The 18,182-nt window shown below is 40.8% G+C and overlaps 1 protein-coding gene across 3 annotated transcripts in view; it reads right to left on the bottom strand.

Moving 5' to 3' along the window:
• The window catches only part of GOLGA1 (golgin A1), a 44,571-nt gene that overhangs the window by 22,633 nt on the left and 3,756 nt on the right, over positions 1-18,182 (bottom strand). For all 3 annotated transcript variants that reach the window (XM_025888103.2, XM_073905746.1, XM_025888104.2), the window contains exons 4-10: positions 14,625-14,715; positions 12,554-12,628; positions 11,520-11,617; positions 10,087-10,119; positions 7,337-7,465; positions 6,854-7,023; positions 6,265-6,376 (exon numbers count right to left, since the gene is read on the bottom strand). In XM_025888103.2, coding sequence (XP_025743888.1) covers positions 6,265-6,376; positions 6,854-7,023; positions 7,337-7,465; positions 10,087-10,119; positions 11,520-11,617; positions 12,554-12,628; positions 14,625-14,715 — 708 coding nt within the window. The remainder of the gene's footprint in view (positions 1-6,264; positions 6,377-6,853; positions 7,024-7,336; positions 7,466-10,086; positions 10,120-11,519; positions 11,618-12,553; positions 12,629-14,624; positions 14,716-18,182) is intronic.

Here is an 18,182-nt window from a genome sequence, read left to right as displayed (position 1 = left end):
TAACCCCTTTCTCCCTCCCACTTTGTCTCCTCTTGGACCATCACGTTTCCCTGAAATTCTGTTCTCAACTGCCTCTCAGAAGAACACACAGCTAAGAAATCTTCCCTGAAAAGGGACACAGAAGATGCCGGACCGGAACCCAGCACGACCCAGGCATCAGTTCAGACCTAGTGTACCAAGAGGCAATTACTCAGTCAACTTAAGCAACTGATGATGGGGGAAAGAACAAGGCTATGACCTCAGTGGAATGCAGCCAGGACCCTGAGAAGATGCTCCTCTTCTTTAAGACAGTTGGTTTGTACTGTCATGATCTACTACCTTCTACTCTCACCAAGCACACATTTAATTCTATTAGTCCATCCAACAGGACCTACATCCTTAGCCCAGGGGCCAAACTTGGCAGAGGTAATCCCACTCAAGAAGGACCCCACAAGCGCTACAAATGACCAACAGAACGATGTTGCTGGAAATGTGGGGCTGGATGAAGCAGTAATGATGCCAACGTAGCTGACTTAAGGGCTAAGAGAGAACTTCTAAAACACAGGATCACATTCATCCCGGCTCCCAGCATAGCGACCAGGGCAGAGCCACTGCGCACCTCACACCCTGGCCCCAAACAAACAGCTATCTGCTTGATCTCAGTCCATCCCTTTAGCAATGATGGCAGTGGTGGTGGAGGCGGCTTGGAACTTGGCTCCTCTATTACCAATCTTCAAATGCTGCTTAATGTCAAAGCAGAGGATCCAGGAAGCTTTGATTACACAAGTTCTTAGATCCCCAGTGGTCCTTGCATACAATGAAGATGCCCATTCTCTCCAAAAAAAAGTTTGTATAGGGGCACCTGGGTGACTCAGACGGTTAAGTGTCTGCCTTCAGCTCGGGTCATGATGCGGGGGTCCTGGGATGAAGGCCCGCACTGGGCTCCCTGCTCCGCGGGGGGTCTGCTTGTCCCCCTTGTCCCTCTTCCTCTGCCCCGCCCCCAGCTTGTGATCTCTTGCTCTCTCAAAAAAAAAAAAAGTTCCTATAGCATCAACATCTTACTGTGAAGACCTGTACCTCCTCACAAGCACTCTACTTCCTTACTTTATGCTTCTTTTGATCTCAAGCTACTTTCATGTTCAGCTTGGAGCCCAGCCAATCTCTCCTCAGAATAAAATGTAGCAACTTGGGTTTAGGATTTTAAGAGGAAGCACTTGCCATCCTAAATTTTCACAGGGGGTGCCTGGGTGGCTCAGTCGGTTAAGTGTCTGACTTCGGCTCAGGTCATGATCCCAGGGTCCTGGGATCGAGCCCCGCATCGGGCCCCTCACTCCCCACTGTCCCTCACCCTCTGCCCCTCCCCCTGCTCATGTTCTCTCTCTCAAATAAAATCTTTAAACAAAAAATTCTTACAGGGGTTAGAGTATAGGTAGCAGAGGGTTCCAGAGATTGAACTCTCTAGATTCAAGTTTCCATAATTCAGTAAACTTTTATCAAGTCTATACTGTGTGTAGTCTTCTGAGGATACAACCACACATAGTTCCTGACCCACAGAAGCAAAGTGGCTGGTGGTAAAGACACATATACACACAATTAATTATAAAATAATAGTCATGCTGCAACAGAGGGACATACAAGGTGCTATATCAGAGTCAGGAGGGATTAACTGTTTAGGGAAATCAGATCAGGCCTCCTGATGAGGCAAGTCCAGGGAGAAGGGGGCTGGGGCAGAACGAGCCTGGGTACAGTGCAGCACATGCAAAGAGGTGAGGGCCAAGTTCAGCATGACTAGGAAACTGGGAGAAGAGGTAAAGACAACTCCCAAGTCTGTAACTCAGATGGCTGGTGAAATGGTAACATGATACAAAACAGAGAACACAGAGGGAGAGAGAGTTTGATAGGAAAGAAAAACAGTTTGGCCATGATGACCAATCATGGTGGGTCTCTCACTAATAATGCGATAATCATAATGGTAGCTAGAGTAAGCAGAGCATGAGGAAGCACTTCTTATGCTCCCTAGTCCTTCACTGCGTCCATTTAGAAAGAAACTGAAGCTTAGGAACTAGCCCAAAGGCACATACCAGTGATAAATTAAAGATGCAAGCTCAGGTCTTCTGGAGCCAAAGCCTGTACTCATTCTACTACACATCAATGTGAACTTGAGAGATACAGGTGACTCCACATTGAAAACCAAAGTTTTGGTGTTAGGCAAAGTCAGGGACAGAAAAAGAATCAGTCACCAATTTCTATTTAGTCTTCTTGTACACCATATCCCACATGGAGCCCCCCTTTCCACTCTGGGTGCTTTACTTCTAGCCCCCAACACCTTATCTGCTACAGCTAACATTATCCTTAATGGTGAAAAAGCTTTTCCACTAAGATCAGGTGCAAGGCAAGGATGTCCCCTCTCATCAATCCTTTCCAACATTGTATTAGAAATCCTTGCTAATGTAGTAAGACAAGAAAAGGAAATATAAGTACATAGATTGAGAAGGAAAAAAAGGTTGGGGGCATCTGGCTGGCTCAGTTGGAGGAGCGTGTGACTCTTGATCTTGGGGTTGTGAGTTCAAGCCCCACACTGGGTGTAGAGATTACTTAAAAATAAAATCTTAAAAAAATAAATTGCACTTTTTCAACTTTTCTGGATAACGCCTAGTTCTTTCCCATAGTAGTTGGAATAATTCACACCGTCCCATTAGCCACATATAAGAGCTTGCTTGGCTTGTTCTGCTTCCTTTGCCAACATGGTATATTATCAGACATTTATTTTTTGCCAGTCTAATGAGTATGAAATATTATCTCAACATGATTTTAATTTGCTTTTTCCAGATTACTATGAAGTAACACTATCTTTTCATGTTTACTGGACATTATTGTTCTTCTGCGAAGTACTCATCCATCTCTTTTGCCCCTTTTTCTATTGCTCCTTGATTTTCTTTTTCTCCTTGATTATAGGAGTTCTTTATAAATCTCCTGGCTGCCATGCTCCCTTGTCAGTATATATTGGGTTACAAATGTCTTCTCCCAGTTTTTGCCTTGTCTTCACACCCTTTACGGTCTCTTCTGATGAAAATATGCTCTTATTTTTAGTACAGTTGAAATTATTATTTTCCTTTAAGTTCACACTTTTGCTTTTTTATTTTTATTTACTTTAAAAAAAATGGTTCCCCTTTCAGTGGGATTTCCATTTTATTTATTTGTTTTTTTAAAAATAATTTCTATACCCATCATGGGGTTTGAACTCTACAATCCCCAGATCAAGAGTCACATGTTCTACTGGCTGAGCCAGCCAGGTGCCCCCACTTTTGCTTTTATAAAAGATCAGAAACACCCCAAAGTTGATGGTCAATAGGATGGATAAATTTTGGTGACTTCATACTGTATAGTTGAGAAAAGAACAAATTATAGCTCCATGATCCATATGCATGATTTTTAGGAATACAATGTTGAGCACCAAAAGCAAGTTTTAGAAGAATACCTATAGCCCAATTTACATAATTTTTTTTTTAAGATTTTATTTATTTATTTGACAGAGAGAGAGACAGCGAGAGAGGGAACACAAGCAGGGGGAGTGGGAGAGGGAGAAGCAGGCTTCCTGCCGAGCAGGGAGCCCAATGCGGGGCTTGATCCCAGGACCCTGGGATCATGACCTGAGCCGAAGGCAGTCGCTTAACCAACTGAGCCACCCAGGCACCCCCCAACTTATATAATTTTTAACAAGCGTGAGAAACAACAGAAAATACATACTGTTTAGGGATAAAATAACAGCAAAATTATAAAGCAAAAAAAAAAAAAGGAAATGGAACAGTTTCTAGATTCCCTGCAAAAGAAAAAGAAATGGAATGAAACAGTGAATGGCACATGGGGAACCTCAAAGATAAACATATTATTCTTTTTAACCTGGCGCTTAGCCACATAGAGGTTCACTGCCTTGTTATACTCTCTACCTAACTTATTAATAAATGTTACATCTATTCAATAATGATAAGGACAACAAAAAAACTGACTCCAAACTCATAACCTTTGTGATAAAACTGTCCTTCTGCTGGTGCTCTTAGCCCAATGACTGACACTATCAGCCACTCAGTTGGTTAATTCAGAAATCATCACCAAAACTTCCTTTTTTCTTGCTCCTCCTACATCCATTACATTAGCAAGTGGGTCAGTCTCCTATTTCATAAATCTGTCTACTCCCCCACTATCTTCACCACCACTCTTGTCAAAGCCACCACCTTATGCCTGGACAGGTACAAGAGCTTCCTAACCAGACACCCATTCAACGTTTCCTCCTCAAGCAATCCATCCTTCTCTCACTCAATGTGTCCTCTCTTCCAGTTCCCTGAATGTGCTTATCCTTCTACTGCCTCAAGGTTTCTGCATTTATAGTTCATACTGTTCCCTGTTCCTTGCTTAAAATTCTCTCCCACTGCCCCTCCCCCTCCACAGCTCAACTGTTACTTCCTCAAGGGAAGTGTTCTCTGACTCCACGGCTAGATCTGATCTGATGCCATTAAAGGATACCACAACATCCTGTAGTTTTCCTTCACAGCACACATCATGGTTTGCAATTATATATTTATGTGATTACTGATTGATATGACTTCCCCTCTAGACTGGAAGTTCCACAAAGGCAAGGGCGGTACCTGTTTTTGCTCACCACAGTATTTCTAACACTTGGCACAGAGCACTGAGCCTGGCACACAGGAAGGCTCCAATCATATTTTTAGAATGAATGAAGGAACTTATTAGTATAACCAGTCTAGAAAATTACTCTTTCTCATTATGAAATGGTTCGATGGTTCTAATTGATATCAAAGGGCTCCTTGAATCCCAAAATTTTGTGTATGTTATCTCCCCCACCCCTATGTATTCTGTGCCCTTCTGCTTTCTCTGCCTCCTGCTGTACTACCCATCTTTGAAATTCCAGTTTCTCCAGGAAGAGTTCCTTGACTCCTGTGCTGGAAATGCACACACTCCCTATGGCGTATCTTTTCCATTATGAAATGTATTTCACTTGTTTGGGACTTGTTGAGAATTTGTTTTCTTACTGTCACAGGAGGTTTGAGTTCTATAATGAAACTGTAAGCCTCTGAGAAAATACTCTTGAATGTCTAGATCTTCAGTTCACTGAGGGTAGAGATCTTGTATCACAGTCATTCATGTATGTGAGATCTATTTACTGGGTGACCCTTGTTGGGAGGTAACACAGTCCAGGAGGACAAGCATGAGTTCTGGAGTAAGACTTGGGTTAGGGGGCGCCTGGGTGGCTCAGTCGTTAAGCATCTGTCTTCAGCTCAGGATCGAGCCCCACATCGGGCTCCCTGCTTGGTGGGAAGCCTGCTTCTCCCTCTCCCACTCCCCCTGCTTGTCTTCCCTCTCTTGCTGTGTCTCTCTCTGTCAAATAAATAAAATCTTAAAAAAAAAAAAAAAAAGACTTGGGTTAGAATCCAGCTTTGTCACTCACTGCTGAACTCTGAATGAGGTATATAACTTCTCTTAGTTTCCATCTGGGCATCTGTAGATATGCTAAAACCTAGAGGGAAGGAGTATACAGACTTCTTTTCATACAAATCTTACTCTACTATAATGATGCTGTTAAGTCTCTGCTATGCTTCAGATTAGCAGTTCTCAAGGGATGAGGGTAGAGTTGGTCATACCACCCGCCAGCGGGTGTTTTTTCATATGATGGGAAGGGCGGGACTGTCAATGCCTGAAGGATGCTACTGGAACTAAGAACCCAGGGTCCAGGAAAGCTAAAGTCCTGCAATGCGAGGGACAATTACACAACTGTTGTATTCAAAATGGTGAGAAGAAACATACCACCGAGAAACACTAGTCTACAGCCAATAATATTTTTTATTCTTCTTTATAGTCTCAAAACTTAGCACAGGCCTATAATAGGAGGGCAATAAATGCATGTTGGCTAAATGAACGAATGAATTATAAGGATTATCATTTGGAACAAACCGGATTTGGCCACATCAACCATGACTATTACATTTTCTTATGCCCAAGGTCCACCATGTAGTACTTAGAGACAAATTTGTGCAGATCAAATGGTGCGTTTTGAGACTTCCTGCCAGGACAATACTGACCTCTTCTGTTCAGCGGTGTGGCCACTTCCATGAGAATGCAGCCTGGCTAGATCAGGAACTAGGGCCACACAGACTACATGAGAAACAGAAGTTTCAGCACCCATCCTAAGACAGAAAATTCTGATGGATTTAGTTTCTACCCCATTGATGAATCCTAGCAACCTGGATCCACCCCTAGCACTCTACTCACCTTCTGCAAATCCATGGAAAGCTGCTGAATGAACGCTTGGAGCCCTTGTTCCTTTTGCTCCAGGGCTGAGACCTTATTTTCTGCACCTGTTTTTGAAGCTGTCACATGATCTCTTCATTGAAAGAAAGCAGACAACAAACACATTTGGAAATCTCATCTAAGAGACACTCTTCTACAGGAAAAATACATATGGTTCTTTATATGTCAGGGCTGCAAATGTCAGGCATGTGGAAATTATCAGTGGAGAAGACTCCTTGGCTCTTTCTGAAGTAGAAGCCCAAAGAGAAAAATTCCACCCAGGTTTAAGCAAAAAATCGTGATCTGCACGATTGGTTACTCAACACCTTAGAAACAAAAACATATCTGAATCACTTGGCAGGCTTGGAAGCTGAGCTTAGGCAAGTGAAGGGGAGGGAGGATGTTGGGTGTAGAGGGTCTCGAGCCCCGGGCAGGTTAAGGATAGTCTAGAAACCTCTGCCAGAACTGAGATCAGAAAAGTGTTGCAAAGAGCAGTGGGGAAAGGCAGGCAAGCTATAGCCAGGGCTACACTAACACCGCTTCCCATGGGCCCCACAGACCAAGCAAGAACCTCTGCTCTTCCAGCGCTGAGCAGTGTCTCTGCAATTCTTCTAGCTTCTGGCTCAAGTCTGATGACATCTGACTGGAGGTCATCAACTCCTCCCGGGTGTGACTAAGTTCTCTGGTTCGTGCCTCCAACTCTTGCTCCATTTTCCCCAGACTTTCTTCTTTTTTTAAAAGCTGATACAAAGATAGAAAGTTTCACTGGGCCACTACTAAGAAATATTACTGAGACCTATTTTTAAAAATATGGACCAACAAGCCAAATTTTCATAACAATTTTGTGAGCTTATAAGGGGCCCAGTAGTAGAAAAGGAAAAGGAAGCACATTCAAACAGAACTTTCCCGCTTTGGTAAGTTGAAAAACATACATATGTGATTAATATCAGAGACTACTAGGGTATGTTCATCAGCAGTTAGAGAATGATGACTAGTAAAATCAGAGTAATTAATGATCTATACAGCATGTAGCTATGAAAACAAAAATGCGTACCATGTGCTTTACTTTACTTAGTTCCTGTTGCTGGAACCCCTCTAATTCATCCATTTCATCCCTCCTTTGGAAAAGATTCAAACTCTGGTTCTTCATATCCTGTAACTGAGCTGTCAGAAACCTCTTCTCCTATTTGGAGAAAGAAGACATCATCTCAGGCAATGAAGACACCACAAATCCATATTATGTAAGCAGAACACTTTTTTAAAAAATCTACACAAAGTTTTTATTTTTATTCAGAATTCTTTTTTTTTTTTTTTTAAGATTTTATTTTTAAGTAATCTCTTCCTGCAACGTGGGGCTTGAACTCACGACCCTGGGATCAAGGGCTGCTCGCTCCACTGACTGAGCCAGCCGGGTGCCCCCAGCAGATTTCTTAATAAAGGAAAATCTGTAAAAAACTCTCTTGTCAGCAGACAATAATAAATGACAGGAAGCTTTACGGTGATATGACCAATACAGCATTATCAAACTCTCTTTAAGTTAAAAATAAGTGTGTTTTAAATGATACAGGTGTGAATAAGGGGAATAAGAGCAACAATTATTTGACACTTTAAAGTTCTTAAGTTTGATTAGAAATTGCAGATATTCATTTTACATGTCTATTCTCAGTGACATACTGAACTGGATGAACAACATGAATAACTGGAGTAAAACTGAATACCCTGAAAAAATTAGATGCATTTAAGTAGAACTGATGTCAGTTACCAATTTCAGCTAGGAAGTCAACAAAAATTAGACATGACTGGTGTCAGCAGGTTACAATTTACTAAATGACAGCTTCCCAAGATAGATTCTCTTCAGGACAAACCCTGCTGCTACAGTTTCCAATTCCTGACTGAAAAGAAATCAAAACAGTCTAAAAATAACATTTCCAAAAATTACAGTGGCTTCAAAGACCTACATAGATGTCTCATTGCTCTTTTGGGTCTAAAATATTTCCCAGTACCTCTTTGGGAAGGGGAGTGGGGGTGGGGATCGCCTTAGTACACTGAAGTAGGTTCAGTCCTGTATGTATCCTTTACCATAAGTTTAAAAGATAAAAAATAGTTCAACGAGAATTTCAACTACTACAATCTTAAAAGTTTCTTTTAAGAAAAGAAAACTTTAACCTAACCAATACCTCCATATTAAAGAAGACCATCATTAACACCATGTCCAGATTTTTTAAGCACAAATTTCTCTGGGAGATAGCTTGACTTTCCTGTAATTCTTTCCTTACATATATATGTTCAAGCATTCTTTAATAAACTGATAATCAGATTTCTACAGAATACACACAGAGAACTGGTTTAACTTGGAGTTTTATCCCCAGAATGTAGCAACAATAAAACTCATCTGCTTAATAAAATGAACAGTATATATATATATATATATATATATATATATATATATAGATTTATATATTAGAAATGAGTTATTTTATTTCATTTTTACTTATTTTTTTAAGATTTTATTTATGTTTTGACAGAGGGAGATACAGTGAGAGAAGGAACACAAGCAGGGGGAGTGGGAGAGGGTGAAGCAGGCTTCCTGCTAAGCAGGAAGCCTGATGTGGGGCTCGATCCCAGGACCCTGGGATCATGACCTGAGCCAAAGGCAGACGCTTAATGGCTGAGCCACCCAGGCGCCCCTTATTTCATTTTTAAAAAGATTTTATTTATTTATTCATGAGAGACAGAGAGAGAAAGAGAGGCAGGGAGACCAATGTGGGACTCGATCCCAGGACCCTGGGATCTCAACCTGAGCCGAAGGGAGACGCTTAACGACTGAGCCACCCAGGCGCCCAAACAGTAAATATATTTTGCAACTGAATATATCAATCTAAGAAATAATTTTTCTACCATGAAGAGTAATTTATGAGTATTCAATGAAAACAAAAAATGAATTAGGTAGCAGCATATAATTTGGGCTGAGGGAGCTGACTTTTAAATTAAAATGTTTTTCTAACTATAGGCCTGAAATTTCATCTTCCTGTTCATGTCTGGGAGCCAGGAATACATTACATTAAGCACCTACACAGTGTTACACAAGCTATGGTGCTAGAGTAATCAATTTTCCTCATCTGTGTTTAGCCAAGAAGTGCTCTTATCTGCTCAAAGCTGAGCCTTGAAAAATGCCCTCCTTCCCCACTGCCTCCTCTAAAAGTGCCACAGTGCCAATTAGGGCCCCAGCAGGAAACAGATGGGAGTCTTTTTTGAGAAGAGTTTAATAAAGGGACTTTTCAAAGCTGTGGGTGGGTAAGAAAGGACAAAGCTAATGTGCTAGTAACAGTTGGGTGGGAAGGGGCAAAGGGATGTAGAGAAACCCAGGAATATCCAACGAAAGCTGTGACCTTTGGCCATGGGATACAACTAACCTGAAGGGATCCCACATGGAGAAGGCTGGAGGAATAAATCCCGACCACACTCTTCTTCCACCCACAGTTCCTTTGGAGTTCCCCACTGGCAGAACCCAGTTGGAAACCAGAGGGCAAAGAGCCCAGCTGATGCAGTGTCCATCAGCCCCCAGGGACACAGAGAAAGGTAACAGGGGTGGAGAGGATATTGGGAGGGGCAAACAAAAGATATCCAGCATGCCCCTCAAGAAAGGGGATTGCATGAGCTTTTCAAGTCAGTGTCGAATCAACCAGCACCCTAAGTCTAAGAGGTGGTAGAGTGATCTGTACACTGGGTACCAGAAAAGCCATTTTCCAAGCCCTGAGGAGAGGCCGACATTCATACTGAGATAAAAATAAAAGATGAACTAACCTTTTCAAGCTGATCCATTTTTTCTGACCATTCCTAAAACAAAACAACAAAAAAGTACAGTTTCCAGGGAAGAGTATCAATAACATAAGGTTTTCAGAAAACAAAACAACCTAACTCCCCCTGCAAAGCAAGCAAGCAACCAACCAAAACAGCAAATAAAAAACCCCATAAAGTTGGCTTACTATTAAGAGAACCAAGAGTCCTAAAAGGAGAAGAAAATGAATTTTATAAAAAATTCTAGAACACAAATATAAACCTGCAGATTTTTACTAAGGAGAGCACCCAACAAAGCTGTAACGTGGTGTTCTGATGCAGCTTTTCACCTTATTCCTGAGTGTTTTTCCATGAATACTATTATTATCTCTTGGGAGTGGGTAGCTGGGACCAGCTGAGTTAGTAACTCTATAATTGATATTTAGAAATTAATTTAATGAAGGTTAAGAGGGACAGTCTTCATCAGCCCCCGATAATTATTTTCCTTCTTATCTTGAGTTTACCAATATGCTTTTTGCCATCTGGTATAAGTTAAAGGAAAAAGGATGATGCCCCTTATTCACAAATCACAGAACAGGAGGAAAAATAACCATCGGTACAAAAAGCCATATTCCAAGTGCCTACAATTTTAAGGCAATCTGAATCCACCAATTTTAGATGATATCTTCATTTATATACATTTATACCATAGTTATCCACTAAGTACTGGTGAGTAATGTCTTTTTCTGGCTAGCAAATGTCCTAATACTCACTTTAAAATACTCACTTTACCCATCCACCCACCCACCTACTGTAGATGAATTATATATTTTCTTAAGTAAAACAAAATAAATTGACCCTGTCTTACTTAATAAATCAAGATTATCACTATAATAGCTTGATGGTTTTCTTAAATTTAAAATGCCATCGAACAAAATATACTTCATAATTATTGTAATAGCTAGTAATAGTACTATTTTCCTTTCTTATTCATTCAGCATCTGTCAAAGGATGGTTCTAGTGAGATTACAGGAGTTCCTTTCTGTCTAACTCACTGGGTTGAGGAGACACTAGGGAACAGAGATTGTAAGAACTATGTACATCGTATAAGCTGGCTAGCTTGATAGGATTCTCCACTCTAAGAGGCAATCTAAGAGGCAAATGTTTGGGGCCTAGGCCCTGAGACAGGTTTTTAGAGGACAGAGACCACTTTCCTTCTCTTGGGATACGCCACCAGATTAGGACACATGATTTCCCTTCTCCCTGTTACAAAGTTTCACAGAATGACAGAATGATATTCTCATATTCTGGATGCATTTCATGATTACAACTGTAAATTATATAAGCATTCCTTTTCTCCTAGGCTGTAAATATTTTCTGCCAGGTTTATGTCATGATTTTTGAAATCATGTCACTAAGTGAAATCTTTCCACCAGTCTTGGGCGTCACATATAAAATACCTGGTCCTTTCTGGCTAATGCCAAAGCCAGTCCTTCTGCCATTTTGGCTCTGTTGGCTTGGAATGTCTCATTCTGCTCTTGAAATTTCCGCATGGAAGCTGTTAACAAAGAGGCTCTATTTGAGATATGGCAATATTTCAGAAACGGCATGACAAATAGCCCATGTGATTACTTTACAACTGTCACCTAACAAAAAAGATCAAGGTCACATAAGTGGATAATGAGACTGGGAAAAACCTGATCCATCTCAACTCTCCCAGAATCTTTTGGGCTTAGTAACAGACCACAGTTGTTTTTTTGCTTTCTCTTGTTCTGTTTTGGTAACAAGCAAGTACATACATTTAGGAAGATGCCAAAAAGTAACTTTTCCAATGGTACAATGATAGAACATGAGTTAGGTAGGTTGCTAGAAGATGCTAATGCTGTTGCTAAGTGATGGTTACTACCACTTTATCAGAGTTAAAAATAAAAATCAAAACTAGGCAAAACAAAAAACATTTCTTTCACTTTGTTTTCCTTTAAATTTTTTTTTTAGTATATATTATATCAACAGAAAATAACTTTCTACTTCTTTAGCATCTTTCTTGGACTGAATCCAAACGAGAACATATGAGTTAGGATAGACTAAATAAAATGTATGTTCTATTGTTGGAGGAGTGATGACAGCTAAAGATTTCCCCCCATTCTGAATGCAGCAGCATGAAGCCACAGCTAGAACCAGGCTCCTAATCTAGGTCTAAGGGCCAGGCACATGATTTTACTAAAATCTAACGGCAGCCAATAAACTGGTCAACTGGATGAAGACAAGCTGATACACATACTGACCTTCTCCTAAGAAGTATGCCCATAACACAACATAAATAGGAATTGTATGCTTATAAATACCAGACAAATGTTTTATCATCCTGATTTGAGAAGTACACTTACAAAGATGTGAGCTATGATGAAGGACAAACTTAACCATACACTATTGTTTCATTAAAAAAAACTAAACTCTGAAAAGATTGAAAAAAAGCAGGAAAAAAAATACGTACAATCCTGGTGTTTTTCTAATGCAATTTCAAGCTTCTCTTTTATCTTCTGCAAGTTTCGGACCTGTTCAGCATAGTCTTGGGTGAGGAGGGTGACGCACATACCAGGAATGGACAAACATCAGGAAAGGAAGTTAATTAAACAAAAAAATGAGTGAAAATGATGATGATTTTCTCAACCCGAAAACCACTGCTGTTAAGGAGAGCTAGGCAGCCAGCCTCCCATTAACAATGAACAACACAGGCAAACAGGTATAGTACAAACCATCCACGGTGTAAATGGTGAATACAAACAGGCAGATTTGTTTAGCCTGGATAGAGAGCAAGAACTGGGCCTAGTCTGGTCATCAGAAATGCCCTGCTCATTAATTTCAAACCTCAGTTTTCACTTCCCCTTCCAGTATTAGCAATAGGATAGGGCAAAGGGAATTCACTGAACAGCTCACAGTTCATGCAACTGAGTTAACAGTGGTTGGGGCAATAGCAAACACCTTACCACAGGATGGTCTTTACCGTGACAGTACTTAGTTCTCCAGAAAAGTCAGTTTCCTTTCTATGCAGGAACTGAGCTTCCTATGCCATATTAAAGGTGAAAGTCAGAATTAATTACCTGGGTGGCCAAAGAAGATAGTATGGTATAGGGGAAGAGTAGGTAGGCTTGGGCCAAATCCCAGCTCTGTCAGTCTGTAGCTGAGAGACTGACCGTAAGCAAATTATTGATTCTAGGTGTTAGTTTCTTTACTTAGCAAATGATGGTATTAATCATAATGGCCTCCAATGCACTTAGTAAACTAAGTGTTTTATGTGTCCTAATTAAATAACAAACTAGGTGTTTTCTATGTCAGAAGCACCTGACACACTTCAGTAAGACGTTCAATAAGAGGTAGCTGCTGCTGTTGTTCATACGGAACCTGGAGGAAGATACCCGGGACATAACCGGGCTTTCTAAGTGTCTGTTCTCTGCCCTGTCCCTTCTCTAATTTCAGTCAAGCCAAAACGATTCTTCCGTCTGTATTAGGGAAGGCACGTAGTATTTCACAGCTTTCTCCCCAACATTAAAAAAATGTAAAGTTATTTCACCTCTGTTCCTGATATTATTTACAAGTAGGTATAACAGGATTGTTAGAATTGAATTTAAAGAAGACTGTAGTGAAGAGTATGGACTCTAGCAAGCAAATCTGGGTTTGGACCCCAGCTCCACCACCTACTCCTTGTGTGACCTTAACCTCGCTAAGCCTAGTAAGGCTATAGTGAGGACAAAAGGAGATAATGGACGAACTGGGAGCTGGGAGCTATACTACAGACCTTTGATAACCTCACAGACACAAATATTTCGCATATAATTTGGTGACTTTTGTAGTCTACTGCTTTCATTTCAATAAAATGTGCATAAGGCCAAGGGACAAAAAGAAACACAGAAGCCACTGACCACTTCACAGGATGAAACTTTCAAAATGTATCCACTGGCAGAAACCAAAATAAGAACTCACAACTCTATCACAAACATGCCCTGTTCAGGCAAAGGATATAATGGAAGTTGTGTAAATTGTAAACTACACACAAAAGACAGAGAGTTACAGCTTCTATACAGGTGCTGAATATCACTGGAAAGCAGTCTAAAGACCCAGAAGGACACTTAACACAGGTGATATGTAGCAAGTGGTAACGTAGCACCAAACCCTCTCTGGCGCTCGAGAGTCTGTCTGTTGGTCATTCCCTGTAAATATTATCCCCTACCCTTCTCCACCTGAAAGCTATGCTAACAGGTGAAAGATCATCAAATCTAGTCTACATATATTTTTCATACCTTTTATATCCATGGCTAGAAACCTCAGGAGCAGAAAAACCTAGGTTTTTTTTTTTTAACTTTAAAACTCAGTTTTGAATTTATACTATTCAATATACTAACAAAAGGAGGGAACAAAAAGGGTACAAATTGCTCCATTTTGACTAAGAAATATGTCAATATATGTCAATATAACCATAAGGTTATCCTATATGGCTATGTGATATAGATAGAGGGTCAGCCAAGGCAAGGTTTCTTTGCTTGCTTTTTATGAATTCTTAGACATACCAGAAAGTCTGACTTCTAATTTCCGTATCTGTTCATTCCTTCTCAAAAGCTGGGATGAAAGATCTTCTCTGGAGCTGCTTCCATCGGAAGCCTGTTGAAATACAGACAAGAAGAGGTCACATTTATACATGGGTTTTCAGCAGTGTGAGACCCCAGTACTGAACCAGAAAACAACAACTCTTGTTTCAGGTTTCATTATACTTTAATTGTGATCACTGAAGAGCTTCTTAACATACCTGGGTCCTAGCTTCTCCACCTATAAAGTAGAAGCAACACTATCCCCTTCCACAATGTGGAGGAGGTAGGAGATGCTAAACAGACAAACTGTGTGTGTGTGTGTGTGTGTGTGTGTGTGTGTGTGTGTGTGTGTACACGGTATTAGAATAAGCGGTGGTAAACAAATCCATTATGACCATATCACACCAAGTACATAATACAAAGAATGTATTTTCAGTGATAAAAAAGAAAATCACTTTATTTTTCCAAAGGAAAAGTCCTGGCAGAAAGAGGGGGGAAGGTTCTTAAACAAGGGGTCAAAGGCTGGAGAAGAACTGATCACTGAATTGACTGATAAAGTTTCAGTATCTTCATCTAAAATGCATCAAAGACTTAAGCAGATAATATGGATTCAATAATCAATATATTAATGAGACATCAATCTTCCCCAACAATCTATTTTATTTTAAAAAAAAGTTTTAAAAGATTTTCTTTGAGAGAGAGTGAGAGTGAAAGAGCAGGGGGAGTGGGAGAGGGAGAAGCAGACTCCCTGCGGAGCAGAGAGCCTGATGCGGGGCTCGATCCCAGGACCCTGAGATCATGACCTGAGCTGAAGGCAGGTGCTTAACTGACTGAGCCGCCCAGGTATACCCCCAACAATCTATTTTAAAATGTTTGGATATTACTATTACTTTGGGCACTGCTTACTATTTCTAATAAGTAACTTACTTTATCTTTTTTCTTTGGATTATAAAATTTTTAAAAATACAGAACAGTAGGGAGAATGGTTTAATGAACGTTCTCCATCTACTTTAATAAATGCTGATGTTTTCTCCTATTTGCTTTATTATTTTACTGAAATACTATAAATAACAGACATCATGACATTTTGCCATAAATACTTGGATAAACATTTCCAAAATATAAGGTCATTTTCCTCTTTAGCCACAATACTGTTACCACACCTAACAAAATTTTATCTAGTATCTAGTCTTTAGTCATGTTTCCCCATCTTATACCCAAAATATCTTCAAAGGTGGTTGAAAAATTCACTTTAAATATTCATTTACGCATCTAGACACTTGCCCAGTCCAACATTTACTGAGACTTGGTAAAGTTTATAGTTAGGAGGCAGTCTCTGGAGGTGGAAGACCTGGGTTGAAGACCCATCCTCACCACTTATAAAATGAGAACTTGGGCCAAGTAGTCACCTTCTCTGTGCATTGATTTCTTATGTAAACTATGACAACAAACATGATCAATTTCACAGAGCAGTGATGAGGATTAAATAAATCAACACTTGTCAAGTCCCTGAAACAGAGACCGGCACATAATTAGTTGTCACACATATCATCTATCATTAGTAGACGTTAGGATTATTACTGCTAGGGAGACACCCTCGTCTCAGCTGTGCTAAGCACTGGGAACAGGGGTGAAACAAAGAGTCCCCACCTAAAACAGCAGCAGAAGCAGCTACCATTATGAAATGCCTGTTAAGAGCCAGGCACTATGCGAAATGTTATTTTCACCAGGCAGAAGAGGTAACATCACAGGCCTGCAACCAAAATCCTTAGCAAGGTCTGCTTGTAAAGCCTGCCCCGGGATGGCCTACAGGAACTTAGACTTTGAGAGGGTCCCCACCATTCCTGATAAGAACAGTTCACTGTATCTAATCTATTTGTGTACAAAAATATGGTTTATGCTGAACACCTGTTTTCCTTCTGGGAGTCTGGAATTTTGGTAAATGCTTGGCAGAGGGTGCCTATATGAAGAGCGTCCAATAAAATCCCTGGGCACCAAGTCTCTAAGGAGCTTCCCTGGAAGACAACATTTTAGGTATGTTGTCACGACTCATTGCTGGGGGAATTAAGTATGTCCTATGTAACTCTACGGGGAGAGGACTTTTAGAAGCTTGCACGTGGTTTTCTCCAGGCTTTGCCTCATGCGCCTTTTCCTTTTGCTGATTATGCTTTGTATTCTTTCATAGCAGTGAGTAAAACCATGCTGAGTTCTGTGAGTCCTCTTAAATAATTGAATCTCAGGGTGAACCTTGGGGACCCCTGACACACATACTTTAATAAAGACAAGTACAGTTCCCATTTTACAGATGTGGAAATGAAGGCATAGAAAAGGAACTTGCCCCAAGTCACGTAATAACGATGAAGCTGGGAATCCAATCTAGGTCTGACTCCTTAACCTGGCCTGAGTTCCTAACTACTACTTTCTACTGCTTTTCATAAGCCTCCCAGTTTAGTGAGAGACAAACAAGCAAACCACCAATAATGCAGTGTAATAGGTGCTGTTAGAGGCCATTAGGAGATTAGGGACCAAACTCGGCCAGGAGGGGTAAGTGGTAGAGGGGGTGACAAGGGCAGTTGGGGTCAAGAGGGCTTCTTGAAAGTAACATGTAAGTGGAGTCTTTTTTTTTTTTTAATTTTTAAAAAATATTTTATTTATTTATTTGACAGAGAGAGACACAGTGAGAGAGGGAACACAAGCAGGGGGAGTGGGAGAAGCAGGCTTCCCACAGAGCAGAGAGCCTGATGTGGGGCTCGATTCCAGGACCCTGGGATCATGACCTGAGCCGAAGGCAGTCACTTAATGACTGAGCCACCCAGGCGCCCCGTAAGTGGCGTCTTGCAGGAAGCACAAAGTCTGTCAGAGGAACTCAGGAGCAAAAGGAAGAGATGAGACATTTCAGAGAGAGGAGACAGCAAGTGCAAAAATCTGTGGGCATGAAGGAATGTTGCCCATTCTAGAAATGCAATAGGCTCAACGTGGATGGAGCACAGGGTCTAGGAAAGTAGAGGGAGATGAGGCTGGACAGGTAAGCTGTGCCAAGACCTATGTATGAGTTTGCACTTCATCTTGAAGGTGATGGGGAAACCACTTTCGTTTTAAGCACTGAAGAGACATGTCTCCTTAGAGACTAGAGACTCGGTGCCCAGGGATTTAAAACCACCGAGGAATTTTAAGCATTGAAGAGACATGAACACATCTGCTCTGGGGAGTTACTGGAGGCAAGGAGTCCCGACAGGCTACCACATTTGTCCAGAAAAGAAAGACAGCTTGAAATAAAATGGAAGCAAATGCACTACTAGCAGGGAGTAAAGGGAGCAAGGCTGAGGCATTCAGAAGATGGAAAACCAAAATACTTGTTAACTGGAAAATGGAGGGAAGAATCTAAAATGCTTCTAAAATTTCTGGCTGGTTACTTGGGAGATGGAGATACATATTTGGAGATGGGAGTTAACACATTCAGTTTTGTTCATTTTAGAATTTGAGACACTAGAGGAAAAGCATCTGATAGGAGAAATATATGCACTGGGATATACAGGTGTG

The sequence above is a fragment of the Callorhinus ursinus genome, unplaced genomic scaffold, assembly GCF_003265705.2.
Source record: "Callorhinus ursinus isolate GAN/ISIS: 27379988/994484 unplaced genomic scaffold, GSC_fseal_2.0 scaffold24, whole genome shotgun sequence".
NCBI classification, from domain to species: Eukaryota; Metazoa; Chordata; class Mammalia; order Carnivora; family Otariidae; genus Callorhinus; species Callorhinus ursinus.
The sequence above is the reverse complement of the archived record's forward strand: the minus strand, read 5'-3'. Positions and strand labels throughout refer to the sequence as shown.